General features: G+C 44.2%; 2 protein-coding genes across 4 annotated transcripts in view; one reads left to right on the top strand and one right to left on the bottom strand.

Moving 5' to 3' along the window:
* Positions 1 to 13,638, bottom strand: part of cops5 (COP9 signalosome subunit 5) — a 71,127-nt gene extending 57,489 nt beyond the window's left edge. Inside the window, exons 1-3 of one of the 3 annotated variants that reach the window (XM_069921334.1) lie at positions 13,304 to 13,638; positions 12,064 to 12,184; positions 2,100 to 2,334 (exon numbers count right to left, since the gene is read on the bottom strand). In XM_069921334.1, coding sequence (XP_069777435.1) covers positions 2,100 to 2,334; positions 12,064 to 12,184; positions 13,304 to 13,385 — 438 coding nt within the window. In that variant the 5' untranslated portion in view covers positions 13,386 to 13,638. Of the gene's footprint in view, positions 1 to 2,099; positions 2,335 to 6,188; positions 6,230 to 7,650; positions 8,145 to 12,063; positions 12,185 to 13,303 lie in introns of those variants that run through there. The other 2 variants (XM_069921335.1, XM_069921336.1) reach the window with 2 other exon arrangements.
* Positions 13,639 to 13,887: 249 nt separating this feature from the next.
* The window catches only part of LOC138755400 (centrosome and spindle pole-associated protein 1), a 226,372-nt gene continuing 224,133 nt past the window's right edge, over positions 13,888 to 16,126 (top strand). Inside the window, exon 1 of the mRNA XM_069921323.1 lies at positions 13,888 to 14,353. Within this exon, the coding sequence (XP_069777424.1) occupies positions 13,903 to 14,353 (451 nt within the window). The 5' untranslated portion in view covers positions 13,888 to 13,902. The remainder of the gene's footprint in view (positions 14,354 to 16,126) is intronic.

The following is a 16,126-nucleotide window of genomic DNA, read 5'->3' as shown; positions in this document are numbered from 1 at the left end:
GCCCATTTACTTTGGAGTTATGAAACCATGCACATAATGAGTCAATTAGGTACGATTAAAACAGTAGTTGTCATACTTTTTCTTTCCACCCACATACCACCATAAGCAATCCCTTACTAATCACAGAGCACCTATGGCATCGGGAATACTTAAAGTGGTATGTGAGTGGAAAGAAAAAGGTTGAAAACCACTGTTATAGACAGAATGGCATCCCAAACTGCAGGCAGCAGAGGCACTCAGGTCAAGACCTCCTTGTACATTGACAACGTTGCCGTTTTCTTTTGGGACGCACGACTGGTCTGCAGGCGGATCAGCATCTGTGGCCGTTTTGAGTCAATATCGGGCACCACGGAAAACTGTAATATGAGCAAGGCAATGCTCTTCGGTAACTGGACTGACCAGTCCACCATCCACTTCACACTCAGATCTGACTACCTACAGGTGTTGGTTTGGAAGGGTCAAAGCATAAACAAAAATTGGTCAGAGCAGACCACAAAGGCCTACTGAATATTGGGTCTATGGACAAGGAACTTGCTCTCAATAACGGGGAAGAATCTGGTCAATCAGGTGCGAGGTGCTCTTGGTGCTGCTGTATGTGGCACAGGTGTGACCCATCACCCGGTGTAACCCTGCCCTGGTGATCGTCACAACAGTCTTCCTTTTCATATGGGGATCCAAAATAGAAAGAATCCAAAGGGTCACCATGTACAAGGTACCAGACAATGAGGGCAAGGGCATACCCAACGCGGCCCTCATCCTGTTGACCACCTTCATGTGTGGCTGCATCAGGCTGTATGTGAAACAAAAGTAACGAGGGCAATAACTGCTGAGATTCTACCTGTCCCAGGTACTGCAAAGGAAGAGCCTGGCCCTGTTGCCACACAATGTCCCAGTCAGCTGGTCTTGCCACACCACTTGTTCTTCATGGAAAAGCTTTTCCAGTCAAACACCTTTATCACAAGGCCATCAGACAGTGGTCAGCATCAAACATCCTGAAGACACAGAGATGAGGACTGGATGGACAAGGTAGGGTGGCTTCTGCAGCAGACCAGCCAGGTTATCTGGTGGAATGTTTTATCACCAGTGATCAAACAAGAACCAGGACTTAGCCTGGCTGGAGGTGATAGGAGCCTTCCCAAGATTACTGCAGTGGAGTGGAGACAGAGACCAACCTCTTTGGAGAATGCAGATTCGCTAAGAGTGTTTGGAGAAGGATGGAAGGGTCCTTGTCATAGTTCCTCCCCAGCAGCAGCGAGACAGAGGACTCTGATTTATGGGTTGATCCCGAGGACACACATAAAGTCAGACATCCAGAGCTGAAGGAAGGCCATCAACTCAGTGAAAGTCACACTTCACCTCCTATGAATGCTGAGAGACCTGCTGAGCTCCTCCAGCACTTTTGTGTTTTTACTACAATCACAGATTTTCGTGTATCACCACAATGCAAAGCATAGTCGTGCATGATGTCCAGGCATCGCAAAAAAGTTGCAACTCTCTGGCACTATTTTGTATTTTTTTTAAATCACAGAAGACGAGATAAAAGCAAAGCTGCTTGATTAATCATGAAAATGGTCAAACAGGCTTTCTAGCATTATTGACAAATCAGATTTATTTTCAGTAGCTTTCTGCCATTCCAAGAGTGGCACAGGCAGTTACTCCATGGAGTCAGTCATTGTCCTGGTTAAATTGGCCTCCTTATTTCCTCTAGTAAACAAGTGTTTACAATTAATTAAATGAGGGATAAAAGCTATATAATATTTTTCAAGCAAAATGAAATGATTTGCAAGAAGCTGATGACCAGATCACAGACTCACTTATTCACACAGGAAATATTATTATAAATCTAGGCACATGAAAATTAGGCCAACATATTTAGAATGGGAAAAGCTGACAATGTTGGAATATAGTACAAATTTACACGTTTGGGCATCTTTATGTTGTTCATCTAAAATCTGACCGACAATTGGAACTAAACTTTGAACACATTACTCAGTATTAAACAATGCAAATGAGCTAGTTTTCAATTTAAGGCATTATACAGTATATTGTTTAAACCACACAAATTTATAAAGTTGAAAAAGTTGTAATTATAAACATACCTGTTTTGCATTTTCTATATAAGCAGCCATATATTCATAAGCAGCGGCCTGAGCATTGACTCTCGTTTCGGTTCCTTCCACAGGGAGAGCAAAACTGTCCATTATGATCATTGTTTCTCCATCCACTTTTCCGAGCATTAAGCCCATCACTTCCAAATTTCCGCCTGACCTGGCATGCATCACCATCTTCAAAAGTGCGAGAGCAGAGATTTTACAATACTTGAAGTAGTGATGGCTGTAAGAAATAATATTGTTTAGAAAAATCAACTTTCAAAATCCTAAAAAGTCACAACAGTAATAATAGACAAAAAACTTGCTGGAGGAGACAGGCCAAGCAAGACCTGTGGAGGTAAAAGAATTGTCAACATTCTGATTCAAGACCCCGCACAATGATTGAGAGGAGTGGGAAGGCAGTCAGTACAAAGGGGAGAACAGGAGGGGTGAGAGGGATCTTTAGGTAAATGGGAGATCGAGGAGAGATTTTGGAACAAGGGGTGGAGTAGGGAGTCAGAGGAACTTGGGTGATGGGTAAGCAGACAAAAATAGGAAAAAAAAACAAAAAGTGGCGAGTTGAAGGGAATGAAACCTGATTATGAAAGCCTGAAATAATGCAAAAAAAAAGGTAGGAACAGGTCAGGAAGCATCTGTGCAAAAAGAAACAACCACATTTCGTGTCAGACACATTGCTAATTCTGCCCAAAATGTTTGTACCGCTTTTCCTTCCACAGATACTGCCTGACCCGCAAAGGGTAAATTGGATTTTCTATTTTTCTTTCACTTTGCTGGGCCAATGGAATAATTCTCTCCAAATTTCTACTTTTGTAGGTGATAATTAAATAAATGCAAAAGTGTCAAGAAAAATAACTAAAAAATAGTGATTAAACAAATACAAAATTTGTTGATATTCCTCTATGTTTTTTTAAAGGAATCAATGCCATAATGAAAGCTAAAAACCAGAGCAGAAAAATCAAAAACAGTTCACAGCAGAATTAGTGAAACGGCAACAAGGGTTTGAATCCAACACTGTCTGACAGAAGTTTGAACATTCTCTGTGTCCACGTGGATTTCCTCTGGGTGCTCAGGCTTCCAAAGATGTATGGAGTTGGTAGGTTAATTAGTCACGTAGGTTTATTTGGGCAGCATGGGCTTGTGGGCCAGAGTGACTGGTTAGCCTGCTGGATATCTCAATTAAGTATGGTAATCAATTTGCGCACACCAAGATTCCACGAGCAACAAAATTGTTTTGGGAATGCTGTTTTAAGAAGGGTATTGCCAAGCACATTGGAAAAATATTCATTGTGCTGTGGAATCTTTTTGCTACCAAAGCAGATCATCCAATAGATAACCTCAATAAATGCAACATTTCATCAGTGATATAGTGAAGTATCAGCATTTCACCAGCAGCGATTGATTATCAAGCTCGCTACAACAACATTAGCACACTTGTTTCTGAACAAGGTTGTGAGTTCAAGTCCCCTGTTCCAGAAAATGAGTTCATAAATAGACAACATACACAGTGCAGTATAGTGGGATTACAAGCTTGGATACATTCTCAATCAGATGATACATTAAACAAAACAAAAAAAAAATCTGCAGATGCTGGGGGTCAAGTACAATATCCAAAGTGCAGAGAACAAATCACGCAGCATCCATAGGAAGTAAAAAATCTATAGAATAGAAAGCCTGATGAAGAGCTGAAACATTGTTTACCTTTTACTTCCTATGGATGCGGTGTGTCTCTCTGATAATCTCCAGCACTTTTGTGTGAAACCAAGCCCAACTGCTATCTCAGATGTGTGGAGCTAATTCCATGGCCCCATGCAGGGTGGGTCAGAGAAGAAATTATGGTTGTTTTCATAGCTATCTCTTAAAGAGCATTATTATAAAATACTATCATGCTCTGATTATGCAACCTCGCTGTTTGAAAATTGTTATTTCCTTGATTACAATAGTTTTAAGTCCATTAAATATTTAACTGATTATAAAGTTGTCAAGATATCCTATGATCATGAAGGACACCAAATGCAAGTTAATTTGTAATAACACATTTGATGATTTGTGGAAAAGCAACTATTTTTCTTGGTTTGCAAAATCTGCAAAAGATCTGATATTGAATACAAGTAAAATAAGAACAGCAGATAGCAAATTACAAATCCAGACAAAAGAATGGTAAATATTATAATACAAAGAAGTTTGACATAGCCCTCTCATCTTTCACAAACTTCTACGTGCATCAATGAAAGCAAACTTCTTGTACATGCTGAATACAGCTGTTCCACTAAAAATTGTAAGCTACAGAAGGTACTAAATGCAGCACAGAACAATGACACAAACTTCCCTTCCCTCCATGCTCCACATATTCTGCTGCTAAGGAAAGGCAGCCAACATAATGAAGGATTCATCATGCCCATCACAGAGAAGGCACAAAAATACGAAAGTACATATCAAAAGCCTTAAAAACAACTTCTTCCCTGCAGCCATCGGCATCCTACAAGCACCACAATAGTGCTATCATGCTACCCTTGTAATTGTGAGCTGCTTCAATGACTACCGCCCAGTAGCACGAACTTCTGTAATGAAATGGTTTGAGAAGTTGGTCACAGCAAGAATTAACACGTACCTAAGCAAAGATTTGGATCCACTGCAATTTGCCTATCGTCACAGTTGCTCCACAGCAGATGCAATATCGCTGACTCGCCACTTAGCTCTGGATCATCTTGAAAACAATAATTCATCAACTACAGCCTGGCCTTCAATACCATTACTCCCTCATGGAGAGCATTCTGGATGGTTGCATCACTGCATGGTATGGAGGTGGCAACTCTCAGGACAAGAATAAACTCTAGAGGGTTGTTAACTTGGCCTGCGACATCACAGGCACCAGACTTCACTCCGTTAAGGACATCTACATGAGTTGGTGTCTTAAAAAAAAACTTCTATCCTCAAAGATCCCCATCACCCAGGCCATGTCCTCTTCACTCTGCCACCATTGGGAAAAAGGTATAGGAGCCTAAAGACAAGCACTCAACAACACAAGGACAGCTTCTTCCCGCTACCATCAGATTCCTGAATAATCAATAAACCAAAGACACTGGCTTACTTTTCATGCATTTTTTTTTTTAATAGTAATGTCGTAAGATGGTTATATAATAGGAATATTTTCATTATGATGCTACTGCAAAACGCTGAATTTCAGGACTTGTTGATGACAATAAATTGATTCTGATCTTTCTTTCTGAATTTTAGAATTCATTGTAATTATAGCTCTGTTAAATGTGCTCTTTACATGGCTGTAAGAATATTAGAGATCACATGTTAGACTGCTTACAAAAGGACCCTTCTCATAGTACTAAGTATATCATGACAAGTCAACTTAAAACTCACTCATATTTCCTGCCCACCCATAGTCTGGATCCAGAAGGATGACTTGAATGACCATCCAGAGTGGAGGCGATAGCAAGATCCAGACAACAGGCAGGCCTCAGATGGTGAAGAACTTTGAACTTCTGACATAAGGAAACACCATGAATCAAGGCTGCCCAGTTCTATCTCTACCCAAGATCAACAACCCCAATTACCCTGGTAGTCCAACTTTTGAGCACTACTGCCTCAATGAACTGGTATCATCACACCTCTACCCCATTTTGCCCTCCTTGGTCCAGTCCCTTCCCACCTACATTACTCCACCATTTCAACAACTTCCAGTTCCCTGGGCTGGACTGCCTCATTTTCACCATGGACGTCCAAACCCTACACACCTCCACCTCCATTGCATAAAAAATGTCGAGGTTCTCTGCTTCTTCCTTAATAACTGACCTAACTAGTTCCCCCCTCCACCAATACCCACCTCTGCCTGACAGAATTTGTACTTTCACTAAATACCTTCTCCTTTGGCTCAACCCATTTTCTCCAAGTCAAAGGTGTTATCTTAGGTACTTGCATGGGTCCCAGCTATACCTGTCTTTTTGTTGGTTATATGAAGCAATCCATGTTGCAAGCATATGTCGGCAGGGTACCTCAACTCTTCATTACATTGATGAGTACATTGGTGCTGCCTTCTGAATCCATGATAAACTCAACTTTACCTACTTTGATCCCAACTTTCATCCTGGTCTCAAATTTGCTTGATCCATCTCCGGATACACTCTCTCCTTTGTTGACCCAATAGCTTCCACAGTTACCTTGACTACACTTCTACCCACTCCAGTAAGGATTCTTTTCCTTTTTCTCATTTACTCTTGTCCACTGCATCTGCTCATAAGATGAGGCCTTCCATTCCAGGGCAGCTGAAATGTCCTTTCTTTAGAAAATGTGACTGCCCTCTACTCTCATTAACTCAGCCTTTACATGCACATATGCCCTGGATGTTTCCCTCTTCCACACCACCCATCTTTACCAGATGTAACATGGAGAGCACACCCTGTCCTTACCTACCACCTCACCAGCCTCCGCATCTAACATATTCTTCTCCACAATTTCCACCACCTACAACAGAATCTCACCACCAGCGGCCTCTCATTTCAATTCTCCATCCCATTCCCTTGCCAACATGTCTATCCATTGTCTCATGTACTGCCAGAATGAGACCACCCATAAATTGGAGGTACAATCCCTCATCTTCTGACTGGATACCCTCCAACCAGATAGCATTAATTTGCTTTCATTAACCCAACCCAGCCCCCTCCCACCACAAACCTTGCTTCCCCTGTCGTCTCCCCATTCCCTGCCTACTTTTCAGACATTATAAATTCTATTTAGTCCTTTATCATATCCAATTACACCTTTTGTTGGTCTGGATTCCTCCCCATGGTTTGAAATCTGAGACTTTCGATACATCCTGCTTCTGTCTTTTTCATGAAGGGCTCAGGCCTGAAAGGCCAGCAATATATTCCCTTTTACTCAGAGCTTGAAATCTGCCTTTGAGTGCTGTGTGAAAGAATCACAAAGTGGACGGGGGTCTAGATTTAGATTTAACAGTGGGTAGTCTCTGCAGTGGAGCATATTTAACTCATGGATACGGCTTTTTTGGTTGTGAGAACACTGAAGTCGGCTTCCTATGGGAATACCGCGGCTTTGCAGTATAAAAGGGGCTAAACCTCCAGACCAGCGGAGTTCCTCTGGCTCTAGCATTTCGGTGTTCTTGCTACAATCACAGCGTCCATCGCGTTTCTCTTAGACTTTGTTTACCAGCTATTGAATCAGTCTTAGAAGGCTGCTTTCACGTCATACTCCTAAAGCTTGGATCATCTCGGCGAACTGTCCAATACGAGTTTTCCGGTGAATGTGAAACGATCTTGGGTGGGCCTAAAAGATCCCGTGGTGTTATTATGGGGAGAGACATTAGCCCCAAGTTTCAGACCAATATTTACTCGTCAATGAGCAACACTAAAGGCAGAGAATTTGATCATTATCTCGATTCCCCCCCCCCCCCCCACCCCGATCTTTCAAGTATAATGAACGTTGCAGTTAGGCCTACTGAAACTCTCGACAGCAACTCTGCAGACGTTTCCGCCGTCAGGAGTAAACCAAGGATTCAAAGACGGACACTCACTCTTTAGTCCAGGGTTTCGCTGCGAGGATCTCCTGCTGCTGCTTTTTGTCGTATTTGTAAATTTCATCGATACTCTGCACTTCCTGCATGTTGTTCGCCACTTCCCAGGTTTTCTGCGCTACGTTACCACTAGCGCCAGCCATCTTTCGCCTAGCGTCCCACTCGTTCGCTGCTTTGGAAACGGCCCCGATCCGCTGTCGGGACCAGCGCACGGTGCGTGACGGTGACTCGGGATCTTTCCACGCCGCCACGGGGAAGCAGAACCATCCAAGAACAGTTTACAACTATTGCCCAAGTCATGGAGGGAACATTTGGAAACCGCTTGAAAGTAGATTTGTAAAATAACGTCTTCTCTTTTATTTCACTGTATTTAGATTAGCACAGTAGATTGAAATAGTCCATGGATGAGACTCACGGTGAGCCCTTCGGAGAGGAAAGTGGAAGAGGCGAGCTGCGCATTCACACAGATGCGGCCGTGGCGCTGACAACGGTTGCATTTAAAGCCTGTTGGTCAGACAAAGCACGTGTCTGTGCCCATTACTTTGCAGAATATCTGACTTGATCGAAGTGGAAAGTGGCACTAATTTGTTCACTTGTTATTTTCTTTACTATTCGGATTTCCTTTATTTTTATTTTGTTGTTGTCGTCACTCTGATCAACTAATTAAAGTACAAAAAGTGATAAAGCAGAACCTGCGTTCCAAGAGTTAAAATATTGCATTCTTTCTGTAAATAACAAACATAACTCAAAGTGCCAAGATTTCCAAGGTAAAGCAAAATGTAATATCATAACTGCCTGAATATATTTCAAATCAACTTGTCGCTTTGGTCACTCATAAAGGACAGCAGCTTTTTGGTAATCAATCAGAAAATTTTACACCACCAATAAATACATTAATATAAATCAAAATGCTACAGATGCTAGAACTCTCTAATAAAGTAAAAGCATTAAATGGTGGAAAATACTCCGCAGATAAGCCAGCCATTATGGAGAGAACCAGAAGAGGAGAAAATATGGGAGGTGATGTACCTGATTTCAAACAAAGTTAGAGGAAGGGGATGGGGTAGAGTTGGGAAAGTGTAAACTTTGAAGGCATGTCAAAGTAATAATAGTGCAAAGCAAAAGGGGACACGTAGAAACAAATAATGGATCTTTAGGAGATGTAACTGGGAATAAGACTGAAAATAAATAAATAAATTCAGGTAAAGCTTGAAATGCTTAGATGGTCAAGTATCAATCAGCATTCTGACACATGAACATTATTTCTCTCTCCACAGATGCTGCTCGACTTGCAGACTATTTACATGTTTTAACATTTCATTGCAACATTGCAGATTAAAAAAAATATTCAGTGCTTTCTTCATGCAATGTAAACTCAAGAAGTACATAAAATCTTTGATAGTATCATATATTTGATGGCTCTGAATGCTGTGAATCAAATCCAATTTTGCCACTACAAGATATTAACATCTGAAAGTCCACAAGACCATAAGATATAGGAGCAGATGTATGCCATCAACCCATTCCATTATGAGCTGATCCATGCTCCCACAGCCCCACTCCCTACCTTCTTCCCATAACCTTTGATACCCTGACTGTTCAGATGCCTATCAATCTCTGCCTTAAATACACCTAACAAGTTGACCTCCACAGGTCAAATTCCAGAGGTTCACCACTCCTTAAATCCTGATATTAAATGGGCACTCTTTAAATCCTGATATGCCTCCTTGTCCTTGACACCCCTATCATGGGAAACAACTACGCCACATCTCCAGGCCTTTCAATATTCAAAATGCTTCTCTGAGGTCCCCCTTCATTCTTCTGAACTCTAAGGAGTGCAGATGTTCCTCATATGTTAATCCCTTCATTTCAGGATTCAGTCTTGAGAATCTTGTCTGAACTCTCTGCAATGCCAGCATATCCTTTGATAAGGAGCCCAAAACAGTAACCCTCCTCTGTGAGGCCTTGCCAGTTTCTTATAAAGCCTCAACATCACATCCCTGCTCTTATAACCATATAACCATTTACGGAGCAGAAATATCCTATTCCTCTACATATGAATGCCAACACTTCCTTCACCTTCTTCATCACTGACTCAACTTGGAGGCTAACCTTTAGGATATCCTGCACGAGGACTCCCTTTACACCTTGAATGCTTTTGCCCTTTACACCTTGAATTTTCTCCTCAACCAAATAATAGTCTGCCCATCTATTTCTTCTACCAAAGTTCATGACCATACACTATCCAATATTTCCTCTCATGTGCCACTTCGTTCCCCATTCTCCTAATCTATATAGTTCTCTCTGTTTTCTCATCACTACCTGCCTTTCCATTTGTCTTTTTATTATCTGAAGGGGAAGATGTGCTCTGGGTGATAGTGTTATCAAGCAAACAATATATTTGAAAAGCAGGAACAGATGACAGAGGATGATTAATGGAGGGAGACAATTGAGCTTAATCCTGATTATGGAGTGGAATGGTTGAGAAGTGAAATGTGAAAAATGAGGGTATGCCAATGATGAAGGGAATATTTAGTTAAAATCTATTCTTGCCTCCCTTCACTGGTTGCCAGAACAGCTCAGGATAGATTTTAAAATTCTCCAGTTTGTTTTCAAAGCCATCAATGGACTAGCCCACTCCCACATCACTGATCTCCTAATCCCCTACTCCAGGGGTATCAAACTCAAATTCACAGAGGGCCAAAATTAAAAACTTGGACTAAGTCGAGGGCCGAACTAAATATTTATTGAAAATTTTCAACAACATCTGCATGTTTTCTCTTCTTTCAACATATGTAATGTTAAACTTTAGGATATAACTTTAGGAGGATAATGTTACAGGTCAGGAGTAGGTAGCTCAAGTTCACCCTTTGCTTGACCTGAGGGAAACATATTTGGTCCCTGTGGAGATGTAGTCAGCATTCACAGGCTGTGTCCATTTTGGCCTGCATCAGGACTCAGCATTTCCTGCTCACTCCTCAGGCTCTAGGCTTCTATTCACCCTTGACCCACCATCCTTCTACCTAACCAGTCCTTTACTCACCCCTCACTCCACTCGCTCTGCCTCTACCCACCCCATCCTATACATGCCCTTCTACTGCCTCTCCCCTGTTCCTCCCTCTACCCGTCTCTCACCCTCTAATCACCCCTCCCCTACTCACCCTGCCCCTCCCCTTTTACCTCTTCCCTACCCACCCCTCCTTCTACTCATCCCTCCCTCTAACTGCCCCTCGCACCACCATAACTTCCCCTGCCCATTACTCCTCACCTACACCCTCTGTCCACCCCTGCTTACCCACCCACTCAGGCCCAGCGCGCTGCCGATCAGCCTTTGCGGACAGCCACCATCTCTCTCTTCACGTGCAGGGCCAAACCAGCCGTCCCTGGGGTCCGCGCGGGTGAAAGCGCTGAAGGCCGTGGAGACCGGGAGAAGTGCGCTCGCGCTGTGGAAGGGCCGTCCGGTGCCAGTCACGCGGGGCTCGCGCTGCCGGGGGCTGTGCGCAGCCTGCCATGCCCATCGCACCGACAGGAAATCACAGGCGCTCACCCATCCGCTGCACCGCTTGACAGGTGGGAGAAGTGACTGGTTGTGCGGGGAGCCTTCCAACTGGCTTGCTGGCTGATGACATCGACAGACTTCTCGTGTTACAATTTCTCGTGTTGCAATGGGGAAGGATGTGCAATGAAGGGGGAGGATGGTGGGGGTGACATTACCAAAAAACAGCATCGGTGGGCCACCTCTAATACATTTTTGAAATGATCTTGCGGGCCAAGTATAATTATATCGCAGGCCAAATTTGGCCCGCGGGCCAGAGTTTGACATGTGTGCCCTACTCCATTTCAAGAACCCTCAGATCGGCCAATTTAGGGTGCTTGGTTATTCCGTGCTCAAATCACAAACTCAGGGGAGATCACACCTTTGCGATAGCAGCCCCCAAACTGTGGAACAATATTCCCCTATCTATCAAATTTGCCCCTTCCTGTAACTCTTTTAAATCCAGGCTGAAGTTGTATTTTTACTCGCAAGCATTTTGAAGTGATTGCTCATCGTTACCATGTTGTAGGTACAATTCTAAACCTCAGGGACCCATTTTATACTGCGCTTTAAATAGTTGCTTAAGTTAAGATATAATTTATGATCTGTAGAACGCGAGTTGTTTTAAATGTGCTACATAAAATAAACTTAAAACTAAAGGAAGAGATATTAGATGTACACATGGAAGTAAATATTGTGGAAATTACAGCATATTAAGGCACATCTGTGATAATAAAGAGAGATATCAGACAAACTGACCATGGCTAAAACATTAGATGAGATAAGAGAGACAGAAATGTGGCTTAGAGAGGGTGTTAGCCATAATATTGGATGTTGGTAGCTAAAGAACGACTTGCCATGAAACACTGTTGACCCACCTGGAGAATGGCACCTCAATTGCCAAACTGCTGTTCATTGACTTCAACTTGACATTCAATACAAGCATTTCCCAGAGACTGGTGGAGCAGCATCCCGCTCTGTAACTGGATTCTGAATTTCCTAATGGAAAGACCAGAGACTATCCGGTTTAGCAGCAGAATAACTGTCACACTCTTGCTCATGCTACTGACTCACGAATGCAATGCCAGATCCAACTTCAACAGTCATTGTTTGCAGGTGACATGACAGTAGTTGACCTCATCAGCAACAATGATGAGTTGCACTACAGAGAAGAGGTGGAAAATCTAGTGAAATGGTGCCAGAGAAATCGGAATTTCAAAATGGACAAAAGATAGTGTGAACTTCAGGAGACCCAGGGACATCCACCCTCTACTGCATATTAATAGCTCTGTAGTGGAGAGCTCAAGTTCCTAGGAGTCCACTTAAGAAGTGACCTATCATGGACTCTCAACATCTCACTGGTCAGGATAGCTACCGACCATCATTCTGTCCATTTTCTACAGGAGGTATACCTGGAGTGTCCTTGCATGCTGCATCACAATGTGGTATGGTTGCTGTAGTGTAGACCGTTGGATCGGAGATCAAGCCACAGGAATGGCAGAGAGGATCACTGGGGTTCCCTTCATCCCATTGGTGTGATTTACTGGGATCATTGTTTAATGAGTCCTTGCAAAATCGGGAAGAACTCCTACCACCCCATGCAGCATCTTCCAGCTATTCCCGTTGGGAAAGAGATACAGAAGTATTGTTGCCAGAACCACCAGGCTAGGAAACAGCTTCTTCCCAATGGCAGTGAGACTGCTGAAAGACTGCTAAAACAACTCGCCGTGTCTATTTATTAATAATATTTATTGTCGTATATATATCACTTGTTGGTATGTGTGCTTAGCCTGTAGTGTGTGGTAAACTACTGTATGTATGCTTGTCTGTTTGGGCACACCTATTGGCAGACTGTGCCTGCAGCTCCTCCCATAGGCTCCAGAATGTTCCTCAGCCCCCTGCCCAGTGCAGATGTCAAGCAGCATGGATGTCTTTTGTACTAAAACTAATAAAGGCCTATCAGTTCGATCAGCTTCAGTCTTTTGGAGTTCTGCGCCATGCTGTTTCGTTGGGTTGTACTGGTACAATCGGGTGACAAATAAACGTGAACAATAACAAGACTAACAATTTGGCCACCTTGCCCCAATAAGTACACAAATAGGGGATTAAGTAGTTTACCTCCATTTTGTATCATGATTGGTGACTTTTCTATACTAACGAATCTGATGACAGCACTTTTGTGTATTACACTTGATAACATATACAGTTCCCATTGAGGTAAAGGTAACCATCTGCATGAAATTCTTCAGAATAGTTTGATGACAAGAGCTGCTCTCCTTGCCCACAAGTGAAATAAATAAATGCTGGACACGTGGAATCTGATATGTGCTCTGATGATGGGACTTAGAAGAGAATTAGGATGTCGACTTGGAGAGATTCTATGAGGAAAAACTCCAGATATAGTTGACAAACTTGCTGTTGTATTTTTACAATTCGGTAAACCTAAAAATAAACTAGAAACATGTCATAAAAGACTGAAGAAAATCAACAAGAATTTAAAAAAAACCCAGAAAATGAACTATTCAAGTAAATGAGCTGTCTCCAGGGGTGGCCAACCTCGTCAGACAGACAGCACAGAAAGAGCCCATTCGGCCCACGAGTCCGTGCCGCCCAATTAACCTACACTCCGGTTCGTCCTCGTGGGCCTGTTACCGCACTGTCTGTTGAATCTTAAAACTGAAAAGGTCGGCCACCCCGGCTCGAGCCTTTAATTTAGGATGCCTTTTCAACCCCAGTCATCCAGGCCTGCAGGGGAGTACACGAACTCCACCAGACGAGTTCGCCGCTTGCAGTTCACTCTTGCTCCCCCTGCGGCCAGGGCCGCACCCTTCGTGTTCGTGTCCCGAGCGGCCGCGATGCCCGATGGTCGGGGAGAGCTCGATGGGAGCGAGCGCGCGGCTGGTGCGTGCGCTTCTCGCGCAGCCACATTTAAACCTTCAGCGAAGAGCGCGAGAGGCGGCGGTGAGTGCAAGCAGTCGCTTCGTTTCTACTCTCCGAAACGTGTAGGGTGTGAACCATCTATGTTGCCGGGTCCTCCCCTTGGCCCCTGTCCGTTTGCTGGGCCCGGGCGGTTTGAATGGCGAGCGATAGGGTCCATGTTGCTAGGCTACGGCGCCGAGGCTCATCCGCCCATCTCTCGCAGTCTTGACAACTGTTTGGGGGGAGATGGTATTCTTATCTTTCGCTTTGTTTCCATGTATCTCTTTAAAGCCAAACTCAGCATTTTCTGCGTAGTAAGATCTCCTTTGCAAAGTGAGGGCTGGTTTCAGTGCAGATGGCTTGTTTACCAACGTTGCTTAACAACAAACGCACCATTCTGTGCGGGGGTGACTGAGCAAGCAAAGAATCGCTGCAGGAATTCATCAGCACCCATGGGTGGAGATGGCCAGTCGGCGTTTTGGGTTGGGGCTCTTTCTCAAGACGAAGATAAAACTATAACATGACATTCATAAAGGGGGAAACAACTGGGACGGCCCAAAGGTCATGGGGTTGAGGAAAGGAGGGGGGGGTGGTAGTGGAGGGGGGGTGGTAGTGGAGGGGGGGTGGTAGTGGAGGGGGGGTGGTAGTGGAGGGGGGGTGGTAGTGGAGGGGGGGTGGTAGTGGAGGGGGGTGGTAGTGGAGGGGGGGGTGGTAGTGGAGGGGGGGGTGGTAGTGGAGGGGGGGGTGGTAGTGGAGGGGGGGGTGGTAGTGGAGGGGGGGGTGGTAGTGGAGGGGGGGTGGTAGTGGAGGGGGGGGTGGTAGTGGAGGGGGGGTGGTAGTGGAGGGGGGGGTGGTAGTGGAGGGGGGGGTGGTAGTGGAGGGGGGGGTGGTAGTGGAGGGGGGGTGGTAGTGGAGGGGGGGGTGGTAGTGGAGGGGGGGGTGGTAGTGGAGGGGGGGTGGTAGTGGAGGGGGGGGTGGTAGTGGAGGGGGGGGTGGTAGTGGAGGGGGGGGTGGTAGTGGAGGGGGGGTGGTAGTGGAGGGGGGGGTGGTGGTGGAGGGGGGTTGGTGGTGGAGGGGGGGTGGTGGTGGAGGGGGGGTGGTGGTGGAGGGGGGGTGGGGGAGGGGGGGTGATGAGACAGGTCGAGACCACTGGGCAAAAGGTGCTGGAGGAGCTGGAGAAGATGGACATAGTGGAACCAGATGGAAGTTGTGGTTACCTAAAATAGTAAAAATTGTTGTTTATTCTGTTAGATTTAAGGCTAACGGAAAGGAATATAATGTGTTGTTTCTCAATTTATGTTTCACTTCACCCTGATAATTGATAAGCTTGTGGAAAGATATATTTGTAGGAATGGTTATAGGAGTTGAAATGGTTGGCTACATGAAGCTTAAGTTTGGACTGATAAACAGTTTAGGTGAACATGTCTGTCCTTGGCTTATCCATTGTTTGGATGAGGTTAAGCATCAGCTTGAAGAACCACACATCTTTCTGCTCTTGCACTGCCTTAAACCTATGAACAATTCATTTCTCAAATTTTAGGTTCCCCCCCCACCCCCATCTGATTCCACTATTTCCCCACTCCTATACAGTTTTTGTTTGTTTCTTGCTGCTGTCTCAGAAGTGCTCTCTTGTCCTGCATCATCTCTGTCCTCCCCCATTTGTAATTTCCCCTCCCCCATTTGTAATTTCACCTCCCCCATTTGTAATTTCACCTCCCCCATTTGTAATTTCACCTATTCTTCACTTTGATAAAAGGTTTCAGACCTGAAGCATTAACTGACCATTTCTACCCATGTATGCTGTCTGACCTGCTGAACTCCCCCAGCTTTTCTTTGTTTGCAACGATATTGGTATTCAGTAGCAAGCATTTTGAGAATTAATGTACAGAGAATGAAGAAAACTTAGATTTGGTGACTCTCGAGGACAAAGTTGTCTCTGTTCACCATTGTTGTACAGTAAAACTGATAACCAAATAACATATAACCATATAACAGTTTACAGCGCCGAAACAGGCCATATCG

This window comes from Narcine bancroftii, chromosome 2, assembly GCF_036971445.1.
Source record: "Narcine bancroftii isolate sNarBan1 chromosome 2, sNarBan1.hap1, whole genome shotgun sequence".
NCBI lineage: Eukaryota > Metazoa > Chordata > Chondrichthyes > Torpediniformes > Narcinidae > Narcine > Narcine bancroftii.
Note: the sequence above shows the minus strand (reverse complement) of the source record. Positions and strands in the feature narration are given on the sequence as shown.